Below are 18190 nucleotides of genomic sequence, written 5' to 3' on the forward strand. Positions count from 1 at the left end.
CTTTAAGATCATCCAGTCCAACCATTAACCTACCACTACCAAGTCCACCACTAAACCAGTTAAGGGTAGAGTAAGAATTAATTTCTTGTTTCCTGGCTTGGTGGCTGGACTATTTTCTAATGAAGTAAAACTAGGAGTCATTAAGGTTCGAAAGGACCTCTAAGATCATCAGTCCAAGCATCAACCCACACCACCATGCCTACTAAACCATGTCCCAAAGAGCCACGTCTACCCATTTTTTGAACACCGCCAGGGATGGTGACTCCACCACCTCTCTGAGCAACCTGTTCCAATGCTTGACTGCTCTTTCCGTGAAGAAATTTTTCCTAATATCCAATCTAAATCTCCCATGGTGCAACCTGAGGCCATTACCTTTTGTCCTGTTGCTAACTACATGGGAGAAGAGCCCAACACCCACCTCACTACAACCTCCTTTCAGGTAGTTGTAGAGAGCAATAAGGTCTCCCCTCAGCCGCCTCTTCTTCAGGCTAAACAATCCCAGTTCCCTCAGCCGCTCCTCATAAGACTTGTTCTCTAGACCCTTCACCAGCTTCATTGCCCTTCTCTGGACATGCTCCAGCACCTCAATGCCCTAAATCAAAGTGACCGAGGGAAGTGCAGGATACAGCCTGAACTCTGCAGATTGGCTGCAGTAGTGACTGCAGATCGAGGACTGCAGGTGGCACTGAACAGCAGGAAGGACATTTTACAGGTGGCTGTCCAGTGGTTTCTAGCCTGTAAGGTTTCAGGGGAGCTTACAGGACTCCTCCCTGAGGTTTCAAGGCAGATATTTTCTGCATTAACCATTCCTGAAAATTTTGTTTCTTGTTGTCAAAGACCAGCAAGGCAATCTTCACCACAACCTAACAAGACATGATGTGTTCCCTTACGGATCAGTGCCTTGTTTTCATCCTGTCACTCCTTTCATTATCAGGAATTGAACAGGTTATACATGTTAGGTGGTAAATGGTCCCACAAGGGTTCTCTGTAGAGCCAAATTCTTCTTTTAAATCCCAAGACCACTCTGTGATGTGGACGCACAAGGTTAGGAGAGAGGGCACTTTTCTCTTCTTTGCTGTCATGGTGTATATGAGGGAAGCATTGATGCTCCGAAACAGTAGCTATTTCTGATACTAATTATGTTGGAGCGATTTCCAAGACATGTGTCCAACATGTGAGGAACTGAGTCAAAGCAGAGCGAGTGAAGTGGTTTTTTTTTTTGTCCTGATCTTGGAATTGAATACCTGTTTCAGGTGAGCTGTTCTGCATTTGTTGTGCACAAGGCTTTGTCTTCAGTCATATAATGCCACTAGCTGTTCCTGACCTGGATCACAAAGAAATAGCTTGCCCTGGAGAAAAAAAAAAAAGTGGGATGGTCACAATTCACCAGAAGAGAGGCTTTTTTTTAATGTTTGCCTGATGTTTTTTCATGAAGACCAGCGTCTCCCTAGCTATTTTCACATGTAGAGGAGAGTGATAGTTTTGTGGAGTTTTCATATGCTCTGCAGTACTGCTGCTCTATTCCCAGCCTTCTTGCTCTTCTTAACATTCATTATTTACTCCCCTTGAGACACTGTATCCTCTCTGTCTCCTTGATTTACTGACATTTTATTCTGTCATTCAATGTCATTCTGTGCTTGTTCTCCCCTCAATCTCACTAAAGCCATGACCCAGTGTTTAATGCATCTTGATTTCCCTGATATACTTAGAGCCACAAAAAAACATTTATAAGAATTTCCAAGGTATATGCAGATGGTTTTCTCTGCATTGTGTAACTCATGCCTTCTTTTGCTTCTGAGTATCTGCTCTTCATTTTTCTTATCCCTTATGATTCTCATTGGGAATGAAGCCTGTGTGTAGGTCTGCAGTCATTTTCAGTGGTGGTAAGTGGTAATGTTTTTTTTCCTCAAAGCAGACTAGACCCATATCATGATATAGTAATATTTATGTACAGATGCATAGAGTTTTGAATGTGTAAGAGAAAAGCATTAGTTAGGATAATTTTTATTAAGTTGCTAGAGCAGGTGGCAACTTGCGTGTTCATCAACACATTCCTGTCACCCTGCCAGGACTGTTTTCGTCAATCATGCGAGAGCTGGCCAACATCACACATGATGGTCCCAAATGGATGGTACTAGATGGAGATATTGATCCGATGTGGATTGAATCTCTTAATACTGTGATGGATGATAATAAGGTAAAGAATATAAGTTAAAGAAGCAGGTATTCCTTGACTGTGTGGTGTGGTTCAGTCTAGGAGTAATGCAGATGCTGAAATAACAACTCCTAGAATAATGCAATTTTGTTTCTTCAGATATACCAAACAATATTGCAGAAAGAAAATGGTGCATGAGGGAAATAGCTCAAAGCATGTTTTCACTGGAATTTCCCTTTCCTGGAGAGTCGGGCTCATGAGTAATCACAAATGTCCTGATCATAACTTCAGGACCTTTAAAAATAAAGTGCGGTCATAATCCTACACCTTTTTTCCCTCCACCCTAAGGGAGTGCTGTTGATTCTGGGTCATGGAAGAGAGAAGGATAGTTAGAAATCAGCTGCTTTGCCTCAAGGAACTGGGCTGACAGCAACCAAGCTTTTTAGTGCAAAGTGCTGGATGCTTTTAATTCCTATTCCTGGGGGAGTAATTAGTCTGTCTGTCTGTCTCTGACATGCAGGTGCTGACCCTGGCCAGCAATGAGAGAATCCCTCTGAACCCAACGATGCGGCTGGTCTTTGAGATCAGCCACCTGCGCACAGCCACCCCAGCGACTGTGTCTAGAGCAGGTGAGTCCTGGCCTGAGCTTCACACTGGGATTTTGCATGGACCAAGTAGGATTTAGTGCCATTAACCAGTCTTTTGTTGGCCAACTTGGCCTTTCTTTAAAGTTCCCAACCTGGGATCACAGCTGCCTTTGGTGGACAGGGTAGGTTCCTGAAGCACATTGACAAACTGAGAATCCTGACCCCAAATCCATATGGGGAACTGTTATCATCTTGGAGATTTACCCAGAGCTCTGTGGCTGTTGAGGGGTGATCATGGCTTCAGCATTGCTGAGATAGTGCTCCTATTGTGCAAAGCCCTGTATGGGTTTGATGAGGAGAAGGAGAGTCTCTATCCCAAAGAGTTCCTGATCTTTGGGAGAAGTGCATGAAGTATGGAAGAAGGGAATGAAGGTGTCCCCTAGTTTTACACATGGGGAAATGGGGCCCAGAGCAGTAACATGATTCAGGCAAGACCATATTTTGAATTTGGAGCAGAGTCATGAAAGGTGTCCTGGTTTCCTGAGTTAAGTCTCTTGACTGTTAATGTTTCTACTCCTCAGTGGGGCAGGAGGAGGCGTAGGTAATGGAGCACCCAGGCATATTTGAGAGGGTTTTAGTTGCATAAAAGTAGCTGAGACTTTCTGCTGGTGGAAAGGAATAGTCTCTGCTGTGTCCTTACTATATGTTCTCTCTTACCCTGGGCCTAAAGGGATCCTGTACATCAACCCATCGGATCTGGGCTGGAATCCCCCTGTGAGTAGCTGGATTGACAGGCGAGTGATCCAGTCTGAAAGAGCCAACCTGACCATTTTGTTTGATAAGTACCTGCCGATTTGCCTGGACACCCTCAGAACAAGGTACCATCTGAAGAGTGATTGTATCTCCACTGGCAAGGGCTGGGGGACACTCACCACTTTCCAGACCAGCTATGCTGTGCTGGGGTTGTGCTGCATGTGGCACAGGTGGCGGGTTTCCTCCTTGCCCCTGAGAGCCCTGAACATCATTGGCTTAAGCTCAGAGAAAAAACAGGGTGAGGTGGGGAAGCTGACACTCCTGTCCATCCTTTGTTGGTCAGATCTAGTTTTCATCTGGTTTCTATCACATTTTGATTTGATTGTTCCTGTACTTCTTGTACCAGTTCTGTATCTCTTGGAAAGTAAATCCAGGAGATCCTAAAAAGAAAGTCTTTTCAGTCCCCTGATATGTCAGGCTAGACGCAAGTGGTTCACTCCACAAGTTATTTTTCAGTAGAGCAGATTTCAGACCACTGCTGAAGGAATGTTTTCAGTATGCAGTGTGAAAGGTGGAGAGAGAAGATCCTCTTTTATCCTTTCCCCATTTCTTTTTCTGCCCCTTGGTGATGAGAAGGAAGTTTGTGTTTGTGGCAGAGGGTGGGATTGCTCTACAGGCAGTTGTCTCTTGAATTTCTTTCCTGATGCATTTGAACAAAATTAAGCCAGTCTGTGTGGGCATCCAACCTGGGCATGTTTCATGGTTGGACACCCATCCAATGAACATGAAGAACTTCGATATTTGGAAGGGCCCTGGTGCTCCTTGGCCTGAGTAAGCTTCAAAGCGGTGCCCACAGAGAAGTCGTGTGGTTCTTGCTTATCATCATGGGAGACAGCTCTCTTACTCATACTGTGGTGAGGACTGGCCAAAGTACTGTCCCAACAAACTTGAGTAAGGGAGCTTTTCCCATCATCTGCTTGCTTCCCATAGTTGCACCTTCATTAAAAAAAAATAAAAAAAATTAAAAAATCAATGTCCAGTTGAGCATGGGAGTTGTCAACCACAGTGGGGATGTGTCAGAAGTGGAAGCTTAAGTGAAAGCAGTGGTCTTTGGAAGTAGGAGTTAGGCATCTTACTAGGGAGCTGCTCCCTGGGTGAGCAAGCTGGTTATAGCCATTGGCAGCAGAGTCCATCGGACATTTCCCGCTCTATTTGCTGAGCAATGTGTCAGACAGTGAAATCCATGGGATTAACTGCAGGTGTTCCTGAACTGAGTATTTTGGTAGCTTGCTTAATTCAGAAATTGTAGAACCAACCTTTCAAGTATCTATAATTACTTTACAGAGGACTTCAGTGCTGCTACAATGTTAGTTTGGAATGCTGTAAGAGTAGCTTAAATGAACGTAAAATGGCAAGATGAAAGGGTTTATTTTATTACTCCTCTATTTGACCACTTTTGAAGTCATCATGTTCACAGAAAATCATTGCCTTTAGCAAGTCTTCCATTTTACTTCTTTCAAGAGGATCAAAGTTTTAAAATGCTTGAAACTTTGATTGCTGTTATTACTTGTATATGTGCCAGTGCCAGCAGGTCAGAGGGAGAGAATGGGTGTTCTCTTTATTGCTGTACCCGGTAATAAGACACACACTGATGACAAGTAAAATGCTAATATTCTGAAAAAGCATTTCTAGGCTTGCATTTCTGGATTGTGAGCGACTGTGTTGCTGGACCCAGTTATATTTCCCATGTTTTCAATTTCCATCCCGTAGGTTTAAGAAGATTATTCCCATTCCTGAGCAGAGTATGGTTCAGATGTTGTGCTACCTCCTTGAATGCCTCCTGACGGAGGAGAACACACCTCCCGATTGTCCCAAGGAGCTTTATGAACTTTACTTTGTCTTTGCTGCTGTCTGGGCCTTTGGTGGATCAATGTTTCAAGACCAGGTAAGAAGAAAGATGCCACTTCACCATCTTTTACACAGGCCTTTTTTTTTCTTTTTAGTTTTTTATTCTTTCCAAAACATAGTGCTATATCAGTAATGCTGTTTTCCTGGGGCTGTCATATAGGTGATACTAAGCTAGAAACTGGAACACAACAATTCCTTTTGCAAAAGACCTCATTATCCAGGGTGTAACACCAGAGGAGAATGGCTGAGGGGTCAAGTGATAAAGGCAGAGGGATGTTTGCTTATGCAGACACATTTCACTGGGGAGAAACATTAGGTTAATTTATAGACATCTGTGGATGTGTGTAATGTGATCAAATTAAGACTGACTTATCAGATGAATATATCAGTGGAGCAATCTTTCAGCCATCTGACTGATCTGACTGCACAGGTAGACGTTGTGCTACATAACATAAACCAGCCGGTGCTTTGACACCACTGACTTTTATTAAACATAGGTGGATGTCAAGAATTGTCTGTCCTCAATTTCTGATAGAAGTACATAAGAAAGAGGGGTGGTCAGCAGGGCAGGATGGGCTTTCGGGATTATGTGCTTCCACTTAAGTGGAAGTAGACAGTGGCTCTGCTCTTTGAAATACTCTTTGCTGGGACCATACTGATGAGGTTGAGGTTGATGGTTGTAGGCACTCAGCTTGAACTCCCCTAAGGGCAGCCAGCTGTTGGGTGGTCTCTGTCATGAGCTGCTGGGCTCAGTCAAGCTGTGCATGGATTTCCACACCCAAGACTGTAGTGCTGGAGGGCATAATATAGAGACCAAATTCTTTTTGGGCTAGGAGTATTAATCAGGTTGTCGTTCACTAGTGGCGTCTCTGATGTTCTCTGATGTTCAATGTACACTCATGTGTCGTGGTTTAGCCCCAGCCAGCAACTAAGCACCACGCAGCCACTCGCTCACTCCCCCTACCCCGATGGGATAGGGGAGAGAATTGGAGGAGTAAGAGTGAGAAACACTCCTGGGTTGAGATAAGAACAGTTTAATAATTGAAATAAAGTAAAATAGTAATGATAATAACAATGTAATAATGATGATAATAATAATAATATACAAAGCAAATGATGCACAGTGCAATTGCTCACCACCCGCCGACCGATACCCAGACAGTTCCCGAGCAGCAATTGCTGCTCCCCAGTTTATATACCGAGCATGATGTCATATGGTATGGAATAGCCTTTTGGTCACTTTGGATCAACTATTCTGGCTGCGCCCCCTCCCAGTTTCTTGTGTACCTGGCAGAGCATGGGAAGCTGAAAAGTCCTTGACTAGCATAAGCAGTACTTAGCAACAACTAAAAACATCAGTGTGTTATCAACATTCTTCTACTAAATCCAAAACACAGCACTATGCTTGCTGCTAGGAAGAAAATTAACTCTATCCCAGCCGAAACCAGGACATCATGTCTGAGAGACAGAGGAAGGCAGGGCACTACTCTCCATGCTGCTTCCCGCAGTACATATATCCTATGGATTAATTGCAGCTGTCAGCCTCTGAATCCATCAGCTTGCATTAGACAAGGTGGATGTGATCTCTTGCATGGTGCTATTACTATAAGACAGTTTTCTCAAGGTCAGCATTCAGCCCTTTTCAAGTCCTGGTCCTTAAAACATGGGACAAGCACATAAGGCTGAAACAGTTGCTTTGGTAGGAGCTTGTCGTGGTTTAGCCCCAGCCAGCAACTAAGCACCATGCAGCCGCTCGCTCACTCCCCCTACCCTGATGGGATGGGGGAGAGAATTGGAGGAGTAAGAGTGAGAAACACTCCTGGGTTGAGATAAGAACAGTTTAGTAATTGAAATAAAGTAAAATAGTAATGCTAATAGTAACAGTATAATAATGATAATAATAATAATGATACACGAAGCAAGTGATGCACAATGCAATTGCTCACCACCCGCCGACCGATACACAGTTCCCGAGCAGCGATCGCTGCTCCCCGGCCACCCCCCCCCCCCCCAGTTTATATACTGAGCATGACGTCATATGGTATGGAATAGCCCTTTGGTCAGTTTGGATCAACTATTCTGGCTGCGCCCCCTCCCAGTTTCTTGTGTGCCTGGCAGAGCATGGGAAGCTGAAAAGTCCTTGACTAGCATAAGCAGTACTCAGCAACAACTAAAAACATCAGCATGTTATCAGCATTCTTCTCCTACTAAATCCAAAACACAGCACTATGCCTGCTGCTAGGAAGAAAATTAACTCTATCCCAGCCGAAACCAGGACAGAGCTGTAGCATGTGAACAACAGGGATCTTGGGAAGGATCTTCTCCAGAGTTGCTTGGGGGAAGCAGAGTTGTGCTGCTGCCTCTGACCTCCCTGTTCTCTGTCTATCCCTGAAGTCTTGTGCACAGGAGAGGAGAAATGGGCATTTCCTTTCATCCCTGTGCCCCATTCTGCCCCATTTCCTGGCCGTGTGGCTCACCTCGGCACAGCAGGGCTGTCTCTTGATTTCCAAGTAATTGGAAAAGCTGCTGCTGTTTTACAACTTCCAACTGTTAACAGTAATAATGGACAAGAAGATAGCAGGCTGTACGTCAGAGTCCTGCTGCCAATGCAGCCAACATTGGGACCACCCTTGGCTCTGTTCCATGGTTTCATGGTCATGCTTGCAGAACAGCTCTCCACCCTGTGTTGGCATTGCTGTTTCCAGATTGATGGCTGTGCAAGCTGGAGATTTTTAGTGTGACTGGTTCAGAGGCAGGCAGGCCTGAGGCACTTGTAGAGGGGTCTAAAGAGCATGTGTGGCACATGAAGACCTAGATTTTGGGTACCAGCTTTTCAGCAAGAGGCACAGGGAACAATGTGAATAGCAGCAAAGACTGTGGGTGGAAGTACATTTGGCATCTGCTGGAGCTGCTCAGTCTGGTTCTGCTCAATGCCTGCTGGAAACCTGTCGGGTGGTTGCATCTCCTGGTCAGAGGATACCTAGTCCCCAGGTCTAAATCATGTCGTCCTGATGTGTGGGTCTGCCCAGTGACAGGACACTGCTGTCAAGGGCTCAGAGATCCATATCTGGTCTTTAGTGGGCTTGTGTCAAGCTCTGTGTTGTCTGGAGCACGTGGGAGGTCTCTCCATGGACCTGACACCGCAGGTCCTTCCCCAGCTCAGGTGGAGGCACTGCCGTTCTCAGAGGCTGCTCAAGTGCTCACTGGGGTCTCTTCATGTTTTTTCCATGTGCCTCAGTGCTAGACCAACAACATCTGCTGGACTCCACACATTTACTTCATGCCAAGGAGCAGATGTTTCAGGAAATGATAAACAACACAGGCCAAGCTCAGCTTGGTACTCACTTGGTGCCATCATGCCTTGTGGCCATTGAATGACTTGTCCGAGAAGAGCTTTCTTGGTCCTTGTGGAGGAATTAACCCTCCATTTCCAATGTGCCTACTGGGAAATAGCCCTAGTGTTGTCAGTGCAGGGTGACTTAAAAAAAAAAAAAACAACCCACAACAAAGCCTGGGAAGCACTACTTGTCCTTGCTCCAGCAGTACAAGCTGCTGACTAATTATAGGAGCTTATAGCTCCTTGAGCAAGTTGGCTGGAGTGTGGTCATGTGGCAGATGAACACGGTGTTCCCCACACCGTGGCAGAGTCAGTCCCTGGCATCACAGGCTTTGCTGCCTGCTGTCTGCCTGGCTCCCCAGGGAGTGGTGCCCTTGGTGCAGCATGCTCTTGCTGGGCTGCTGTGTGGGTTGCAGGAGGAGCTGTGCTGTGCGGGCACAGCATCCCTCTGGGAGGTTTTTACTTTGAGGCTGGACTGTGCATTGCTGCTTGTGGTGCTCTGTAAATGTCAGAACTGAGAGTGCGAGGATACAGCAGTCCGAGTGAGGGGAAGCCTGATGAAAAATGATCCAATATAAAATCTGTTTATTGCTGTCTATTGAAGGTGCCCTTCGTGCTGACCTTTTGCTGTCGAAATGTCAGGAGAAACAGTCTGGATGGCTTCCTGCTACTCTGCGCTTGTTGGTGGGTAGCAGGGCTCCTGTATAAAAACAGATGATAGATTTGCCATTTTCAGGCTCTGAAATTAGCAGAAATCCATATGGGCTTTTTTATTAAGGAAGCAGTTTGAGTTCAACACTGTTCTGGCCATAGGGCCAGGGCTGGAGCAGCTCCACTTAACTGCTTGGTTAGGGAGGGCGGGCAGCCCATCACAATGCAGCTGCAGGCAGTTTGGCTGTGCAGGGGTAAGGGCACCCTTGTGAGAAAGCTTTTAGCAGCGATGCATGTCCCTCTCCACTGCAGGCTACTCTGCTGCCAGCACCAAGGAGTTATAGTGATGGGAGAATGGAGAATTACAGTTATTGTGCCTCTCTGAATAGCATGAGACTGCAAAATCGTGGATACTAATAATGTGTTTTTCAAATCCTCTGGTCTTTTGATGGATGGTGGCTCAGGAGACATTACAGAGGACACTTGTTTCAGTTCAGCTGCAAACCCGGGTTTCCTGATGGAGGCTTAGCAGTCTATGGGCAATGTTTTGGCACTCCCACCTGGGCTTCTGGCCTGGGAAAGCATGTCAAATGGCTATAGGGAGGAGAGACCCGCAGATACCCCAGAAAGAAACTGTGCTGTTAAAACTGGCTAAATTATGCATCCACTATTTCACAGACATATTTTTAACAGCACTTTTCCCCTCCTTCTCCCATGCGCTTCTCCCTAGGGCAGAAGGCTGTAGTCCCCGTTGTCTGCATGGGAAGATGTTCAGGCAGAGTGACTGTCCTAATGTCATACAGGACACCTGGGGCAGGGGAGGGGTCTAAGTGCATTTTGCAAGTCCTGACCCAGCATCTAAAGCAAAACTGTCACCCCAGCTCTTGAAAAAGTTCAGATGCTCAAAAATCTCCATGCATAGAAAGATATAATGGGGAAAGACAAGAAAGTGGGCACTTCCAGGGTGATATGGCAGTGCAGAAACACAGCAGAGCCAAAGGGGCATGGTCACAGAATCATAGAATCACTTAGGTTGGAAAAGACCTTTAAGATCGTTGAGTCCAACTGTTAACCTAACACTGCCAAGTCCACCACTAAACTATGTCCTTAAGCACCACATCTACACATCCTTTAAATACCTCCAGGGCTGGTGACTGAACCACTTCCCTGGGCAGCCTGTTTCAATGATTCATAACTATTTTGGTGAAGAAATTTTTCCTAATATCCAATCCAAACCTCCCATGGTGCAACTTGAGGACATTTCCTCTTGTCCTATCGCTTGTTACTTGGGAGAAGAGACTGACAGCCACCTCACTACAATCTCCTTTCAGGTAGTTGTAGAGAGCAATAGGGTCTCCCCTCAGCCTCCTCTTCTCCAGGCTAAACAACTCCAGTTCCCTCAGCTGCTCCTCATTAGACTTGTTCTCTAGGCCCTTCACCAGCATCGTTGCCCTTCTTTGGACATGCTCCAGTACCTCAATGTCTTTCTTATACTGAGGAGCCCAAAACTGAACACAGTATTCAAGGTGCGGCATCACCAATGCTGAATACAGGGGGACAATCACTTGCCTAGTCCTGCTAGGTCCCTTTCTGGTGCTTTGATACACTGGTGTCTGCAATCCTGCTTCTCCAAAACATTGTGGCTTGAAAAGAGGCCAGAAGACAACAACTAAGTATTAGTAGAGTGGTGTGATTTATGAGGAAAGGCTTTAGTATGCATGCTTTGACTAACTGTGACCACAGATGTAGATGGATATTGTGTCCTTGTCTGTTGGAAGAAGCAGGCACCAAGAATCAATCAAGCAGTCTGTTTAGTCATAGGCACGTATTTCTCTTTTTCAAATTGATCCATCTATCTAATCTCAGACATACCAAGAGTGATCAACACAAAGGATGAATTATTTAGGTGAATAAATAGGAATGATGAGAAGAAATGAAGAAAATAAAAACATAGGCTTAATAATAGGAAAAATGATAAGATCATTATGCTGTGGATATATTTTAAGGACCAGTCCCACTCTGGTGGACTGGGATAGATAAGATTCTCCATCACTAACAAATCTCTGCAGATGAGCATATTTTCTTCACTTTTTGTCTTGCAGCTTGTGGACTATAGAGTGAAGTTCAGCAAGTGGTGGGTGGCAGAATTTAAGACTATCAAGTTTCCCTCTCAGGGCACAGTCTTTGACTTTTACATCGATCCGGAAACAAAGAAGTTTGAGCCTTGGTCTAAACTTATTCCCCAGTTTGAATTTGATCCAGAAATGCCATTACAGGTACGTGAACCTTGCATGCTTTCTGTCTGGGAGGAATACATGCATTTTAGTGACTGTACACAGGCATTTCAATGAAGTCTCATTAAAGGTCAAGCTCTTCATAATAAGAATGGTATTCTTTATGAGGTACAACTAAATTACCCATCTTTCTTTACTGTATTTTGACTGTGAAGACACATCCCCTATCCATCTTCTAAATCTGAGTGGTGTACATGAGGGGCAGGCTCAGAGCCACCCCAGTGACCCAGGAGCTGGTGTGCCCAGAGTGCAGGACAGGAGGTGCCTGACAGGGGGTACGTTTGGCCAAGGAGTGCAGCCTGCAGGATGTGAGACAATGTAGTGACAAAGTCCCTGAGACACCATGTCATCATCCTGTGCCTGGCTGAAAATAGAGATGTTTTTATGATTTGGACAAAAAATGAGTTTCTGCAGGTAGTGAATTGCATTTGCCAGCTACTCTTCTTTCCTTTTAAAGTGCCATAGTAAGCAGATGACTTGTAAAAATTGTTACCGTTGTAGCAAAATGTGTATTTGTGGGGAGATCCAGATGCTGCTCCCAGCATTGGGCTGTCAAGGTTTCATTTGTACAGACACTTTGATTTTAATAGCTGGCAGCAGCATATTGTTCCCTTCCTCGTGCAACGTAGAAACTAGGGTCACCTCACTCATTCCTGGCTCTCCCAGTTTTACTTCTCCCCAGAACATGGCTGTGGGGTTGTGGCAAGGATGGGGACTCTTACCTGCTCGTTATGCCCCTCTCAGGCTTGCCTGGTGCCCACCACCGAGACAGTCCGTGTGCGGTACTTCATGGACAGGCTCCTGGAGCGCCAGCGCCCGGTGATGCTGGTGGGCAATGCCGGCATGGGGAAGTCTGTGCTGGTGGGGGACAAGCTCTCCTCACTGGACACGGATGCATATGTGGTGAAGAGGGTCCCATTTAACTACTACACCACCTCTGCCATGCTGCAAGGTAAGGCAACAGCTGAGCCATGGGACTTCTGGCTGGCAGGTTACCGAATTCCTGGGGTGTGTGGCGAGGTTTGGAGTGGGGTATGCACTGTGGCACTCGGGAGAAGACCTGTGGGTGAGCTGCCCATGTTGTGTGTGGTCTCTGCACTGACACCCACAGACTCTTAAATCCTCCTGTGAAACTCTCAGGTCAGCAGACCCCTGATTTTGTGGAAGATGACATTTTCCATCATGAGGATGTGAATTCTGAACACCACGACTCTGGTTCAGGGCTGTGCCAAAGCACATGCTTAAATCTGCTGCTGTTTTGTACAGCACACAGTTCATACTTGCCTTGAGGTGTGTCTTTAATATGCTTGAATTTAAGCCCATGCTGGATACGACGGGTTTCTTGGCTAGAATCCAAACTGTCTTCTGGGTGCAATGACGGGAATTGCATCCCAGTTAGCAGTAAGGATGGTGCTAATCATAAAATCATAGAATGCTTTGGGTTGGAAGGGACCTTTAGAGGTCATCTAGCCCAACCCCCCTGCACTGAGCAGGGACAGCTTTAACTAGATCAGGTTGCTCAGAGCCCCGTCCAACCTGACCTTGAATGTTGCCAGAGATGGGGCCTCTACCACCTCTCTGGGCAACCTGTTCCAGTGCTTGACCACCCTCATTGTAAAAAATTTCTTTCTTATGCCTAGTCTAAATCTATTCTTCTTCAGTTTAAATCCATTATTCCTTGTCCTGTCACAACAGGCCTTGTTAAAAAGATTCTCCCCATCTTTCCTGTAGGCCCCCTTTAAGTACTGGAAGGTCGCAATAAGGTCTCCTTGCAGCCTTCTCTTCTCCAGGCTGAACAACCCCAACTCTCTCAGCCTGTCCTTGTAGGACAGGTGCTCCAGCCCTCGGATCATTTTGGTGGCCCTCTTCTGGACCCGCTCCAACAGGTCCATGTCATTCTTGTGCTGAGGGCCCCAGAGCTGGATGCAGTACTCCAGGTGGGGTCTCACCAGAGCAGAGTAGAGGGGCACAATCACCTCCCTCGACCTGCTGGCCACGCTTCTTTTGATGCAGCCCAGGATACGGTTGGCTTTCTGGCCTGCAAGTGCACATTGTTGGCTCATGTCCAGCTTTTCACCCACCAGTACCCCCAAGTCCTTCTCCACAGGGCTGCTCTCAATAATGGATATGTGCAGGCTGTAAACCAGGGCTGACGGTTCCTGGTGCTGTCCCCCACGTCCTGCCGCAGCCTGACATGTTCCCATGGAGCAGGTCCTACACCCCCACCTCCCTGGGGGCACAGGAGTTGCTGACCTTGGGGGCCTCAGAGCCCCAGGGAATTGCTGGCTCTGGGGAAGCCCATAAGAATATTGCTGGTGAGGATTTTGGCACATCAGTGAAAAACAGTCTAGGACCAAGATGAGGTCAGTTTTGCTGTTTAGGCTCTTCAGAGGCAAAGAGAAAGGAGGGAAACCTTGAAAAGTTGCTCATTTTGGAATGATGTTTTCACTTTGAGTTGATGTAAAGATAAAATAACCTTTTACATGTATTTATTAACCAAGAATGAAACAACCTGGTTGGTTTTGAGTTGAATACCAGCTGTGGGTCACCATAAAGCTAAATGCTTCCTTTATATAGCTTGGTTTGACCCAAATGGCCTGAAATCCTTTTGCTCCCCCAGCCCTATACAGGACTACCATCCATGAAAGATTGGTGAGACCGAGGATTTAACCTTCACCGTTTGGGTTGTTCCTGGACAATTGCTGGGCGGGGATGTGCTCACAGCCCAGATTAATGCCAAAGGCAGTAAGCATCTGGGGCTCTTTCCATGCTCTGCCAGGCTCCCAACACCACAAACATTTTAAGAGATGTGTCAGAGCTTAAAATTGCCCTCTGGGACTGATCTGCTTGCAGAGAAGTGACAGCACAGGCTCAGCCCCTGTTGTGTAACCTGGGGCTGTGTCATGGGGCCAGCATCAGAGCTTTCTGGGGCAGGTTTGTAGAGTTTCTGGGCCTGCTGGTACCCACCCTCCCAGACTCTCCTGCCTGTGCTGACCAGCCCCACGGGATGGTGCCCGTGCCACTGCCCACAGTGTGAATGCAAATTATTTGGGTTACATGTCCTTCAAGTGAAAAAATGGGTAAAATCTCACCTTTTGACCAGTCTTGCAGCCCTGAGCGATGTGATGGTTAGAGCCTCCCTTCTCCCCTCCCAGGTGCCTCTTCTCCTTTTCTCCCTGTGTTGGGTCTCTGTGAAATGCCCTTGAGCTGGTAAATGGGCTAAGCTGTCTCTTTGTCCACCCAGCTCCCTGGGTGGGGCAATGCATGCTCATTTATCTCCATCTGGACAGGGTGAGTGTGTGCAGGTGTTGAGATTTATACAGGCAGACCTGGCAGTGTGTCCCTGTTTACTCTAGCTGTGAGCTATCGGCTGAAACAGTGACTTTCTTCCTCTGCAGAGAGGAGTAAGTCATCTTGCATGGAGATGAAGATGTGGCTGTGAGATTTGCATTGGGAAGCATGATTTATATTGTTTGGCCTGGTGCCCTACTGCTCATTTTTTAGAGTTAGTTTCTCCCTTTTATGTGTAGTTTGTCAGTTGGCTGCTTTTTTTTTCCCCAGCAGGCACCTTTTTAAATTTGTAAAACATGGATACAAAGCAGATTTAGAGTGCGGGTTTTTTTTTTTTTTTCTCTTTTTTCCTTTTTTTTTCTTTTTTCTTTTTTTTTTCTCCTTTTTCTCCTTTTTCTCCTTTTTCTCCTTTTTCTCCTTTTTCTCCTTTTTCTCCTTTTTCTCCTTTTTTCTTTCTTTTTTCTTTCTTTTTTCCTTTTTTCTTTCTTTTTTCCTTTTTCTTTCTTTTTTCCTTTTTCTTTCTTTTTTTCCTTTTTTCTTTCTTTTTTCCTTTTTTCTTTCTTTTTTCCTTTTTTCCTTTTTTCCTTTTTTCCTTTTTCCTTTTTTCCTTTTTCCTTTTTTCCTTTTTCCTTTTTCCTTCCTTTTTCCTTTTTCCTTTTTCCTTTTTCCTTTTTCCTTTTTCCTTTTTTCCTTTTTCCTTTTTCCTTTTTCCTTTTTCCTTTTTCCTTTTTCCTTTTTCCTTTTTCCTTTTTCCTTTTTCCTTTTTCCTTTTTCCTTTTTCCTTTTTCCTTTTTCCTTTTTCCTTTTTCCTTTTTCCTTTTTCCTTTTTTTTTTCTTTTTTTTTTCCTTTTTTCCTTTTTCCTTTTTCCTTTTTCCTTTTTCCTTTTTCCTTTTTTCTTTCTTCCTTTTTCCTTTTTCCTTTTTCTTTTTTTCTTTTTTCTTTTTTCTTTTTTTTCTTTTTTTTTTCTTTTTTCTTTTTTTTCTTTTTTTTCTTTTTTTCTTTTTTTCTTTTTTTCTTTTTTTCTTTTTTTCTTTTTTTCTTTTTTTTCTTTTTTTTCTTTTTTTTTTTTCTTTTTTTTTCTTTTTTTTTACTTAAAAACCTCTGAAAGCCAGTAATTTCTTGGACAAGGTGTCTGTTGGTGCAGACATTTATCAGGTGCAGAGCGTGTGCCCTTTAGGGGAAGAACAGCTATGTAGTTCAAACCATCCTTGCAGGCCCTGTGGTTTACAGAGGTGCCATGTCCACAGGGATTAAAAGGAGCCAGACACCCTCTCTGCCCAAGCCTGGGGCCAGTTTGGGGGTTTGCTTTGGTGTATTGTGACTGAGTGCCACTCTCTGTGGCATGTTTTGCTCTCTCAGCCCATTGCCCTGGACCTCTGGTCTGCTGCTCTCTCTGCTTCGTGCCTTCTTGGACCTCTGCTCCTCCTTGCTCCTTCTTCAGATGTAGCCCTGACTTCCACACACTCCTGCCCTGTTCCTGTCATTCAGCACCTTTTCACTCCAGATCTGCCGTAAGAAAATTGCAATAAACATTGCTTTTTTGCTTTTGGGGTTCCCTCCCCCCTTGATCAACAGCCAGCAGGCAAGAGGAGTTGCACCTGCTAACTTTCCTTTGCAGTGACTGTTTCTTTCAGGTGCTATTTGAGTATGCCAGGATCTCAGAGGCAGAGACATGGACCCTTTATTATTATTGCCTTAATTGGTTTAGTGGTGGACTTGGTAGTGTTAGGTTAATGGTTGGACTGGATGATCTTAAAGGTCTTTTCCAACCTAAACGATTCTATGATTCTATGATTGTGAGATATGGCTTTGAATTAAAATGCAACTTTCACAAACATGTCACTTTATCCCCAGTAATTGATTGCATTTCAGTGTGATGAATCCCCTGCATACTTGTTTAACCTCAAAAAGGGCTGATTTTATATGTTAATTAAGGACTAATTAAATTTAAATTAAATGCTTATCTGAAACACTTAATTTAACTTGCTACCAGAAATTTCAAATGTTGTGGTTTTATTGAAGGGGGAGAGAGACTGCACTGAGGAAAGATTCATCATTTTTCTTAGCACAATTAATTCCTTTGTGCAGCAACAGTCTGTGACAAGAAATCAGCTGAATTTTGAGTAGTGGGAAAGACGAGCTGTCTGCAATGCACTGGAACAGGAAAAAAAACGGTGTTTTAAAAGATTTGTGGTCTGAAAAAAACCACAATATAAATCTTCCTTAATAACTTTTGCACATGATAATGAGTGGCTTAAGCATACATTTTCACAAGGAGATTTTTATAAAAATTCCCAGTCTCATTTACATTTGCCAGTCTTCCCTAATTACAAAGAATTGCTACTTACCATGCTGCTATACAGCACCTTATAGGTCTGTTGACAACCCAAAACTGTGTAAATGAAACAAAATCTGCCTCTATCTTCAGGAGAGCAGTGAGCCCCTGAGACCAAGGATGCTCTCCAAGCAAGCACATGGCAGAAAGCCCATCCCAGGATCTAGACAGAAGAGAGCTGCTTCTGTTTGCTTTTCTACTTATTGAGTCAGTAAAGGTTGCTTGGGCTGCAATCAAAGGAATCAATATTTATTAAATATCAGCCCGGCATTATAAATATTCCCCAAATTTTATAATCTAGAGCAACACATAACCTCAGCCTTCTGCTAACCAAATTAAAATCTTCCGAAGCTTTGAAATGAGAAACTTTTCTCTCTATGCTTTCCCTTGCTCATGCATGACCCTACTTAAAACCAGGTGGTAATTTGACAGCTCATGTTGGAAATGAGTCTTGTTACATTATCTGGAGGTTTGGGTAATGCTGGGGAGGGGATCAGGGAACTTGTGGGCATTTGGTGCATTTAAATGAAAAATATTATTTTGTTTGTCCTGAAGATGTCCAGGAATTTGGCCCTAAAATAATTTATTACTTCTGTCTGATGGGGGTAAAAAAAATGCACCTGTGCTCATAAAATCAGCTTTGCTCATGGGCTTCTGTGCCTACAGCATCTCCTTTTTTCCTTCCCAGTGCCCAGCCACTACTGCCCATGCTAATGGCACTGTCACCGTATAGGTGGGGCAGGGAGCAGAGGATATTCACTGCTCCTTTGTATGGATCAGAATAACATCAGCAAGCAAGATTTCATTTAAAAAATTATGCAGAAGGGATTCAAAAGGCCTTATCTCACATGAAAATCTTTTGCTTGGTCTGAAGTAGA

The 18190-nt window shown here is 44.7% G+C and overlaps 1 protein-coding gene across 1 annotated transcript in view; it reads left to right on the forward strand.

The window, feature by feature from the left end:
• Positions 1-18190, forward strand: part of DNAH9 (dynein axonemal heavy chain 9) — a 228024-nt gene that overhangs the window by 53026 nt on the left and 156808 nt on the right. The window contains exons 33-38 of the mRNA XM_075720144.1: positions 2070-2197; positions 2676-2784; positions 3473-3620; positions 5266-5440; positions 11494-11667; positions 12430-12637. Coding sequence (XP_075576259.1) covers positions 2070-2197; positions 2676-2784; positions 3473-3620; positions 5266-5440; positions 11494-11667; positions 12430-12637 — 942 coding nt within the window. The remainder of the gene's footprint in view (positions 1-2069; positions 2198-2675; positions 2785-3472; positions 3621-5265; positions 5441-11493; positions 11668-12429; positions 12638-18190) is intronic.

Source organism: Pelecanus crispus, chromosome 12 (genome assembly GCF_030463565.1).
Source record: "Pelecanus crispus isolate bPelCri1 chromosome 12, bPelCri1.pri, whole genome shotgun sequence".
NCBI classification, from domain to species: Eukaryota; Metazoa; Chordata; class Aves; order Pelecaniformes; family Pelecanidae; genus Pelecanus; species Pelecanus crispus.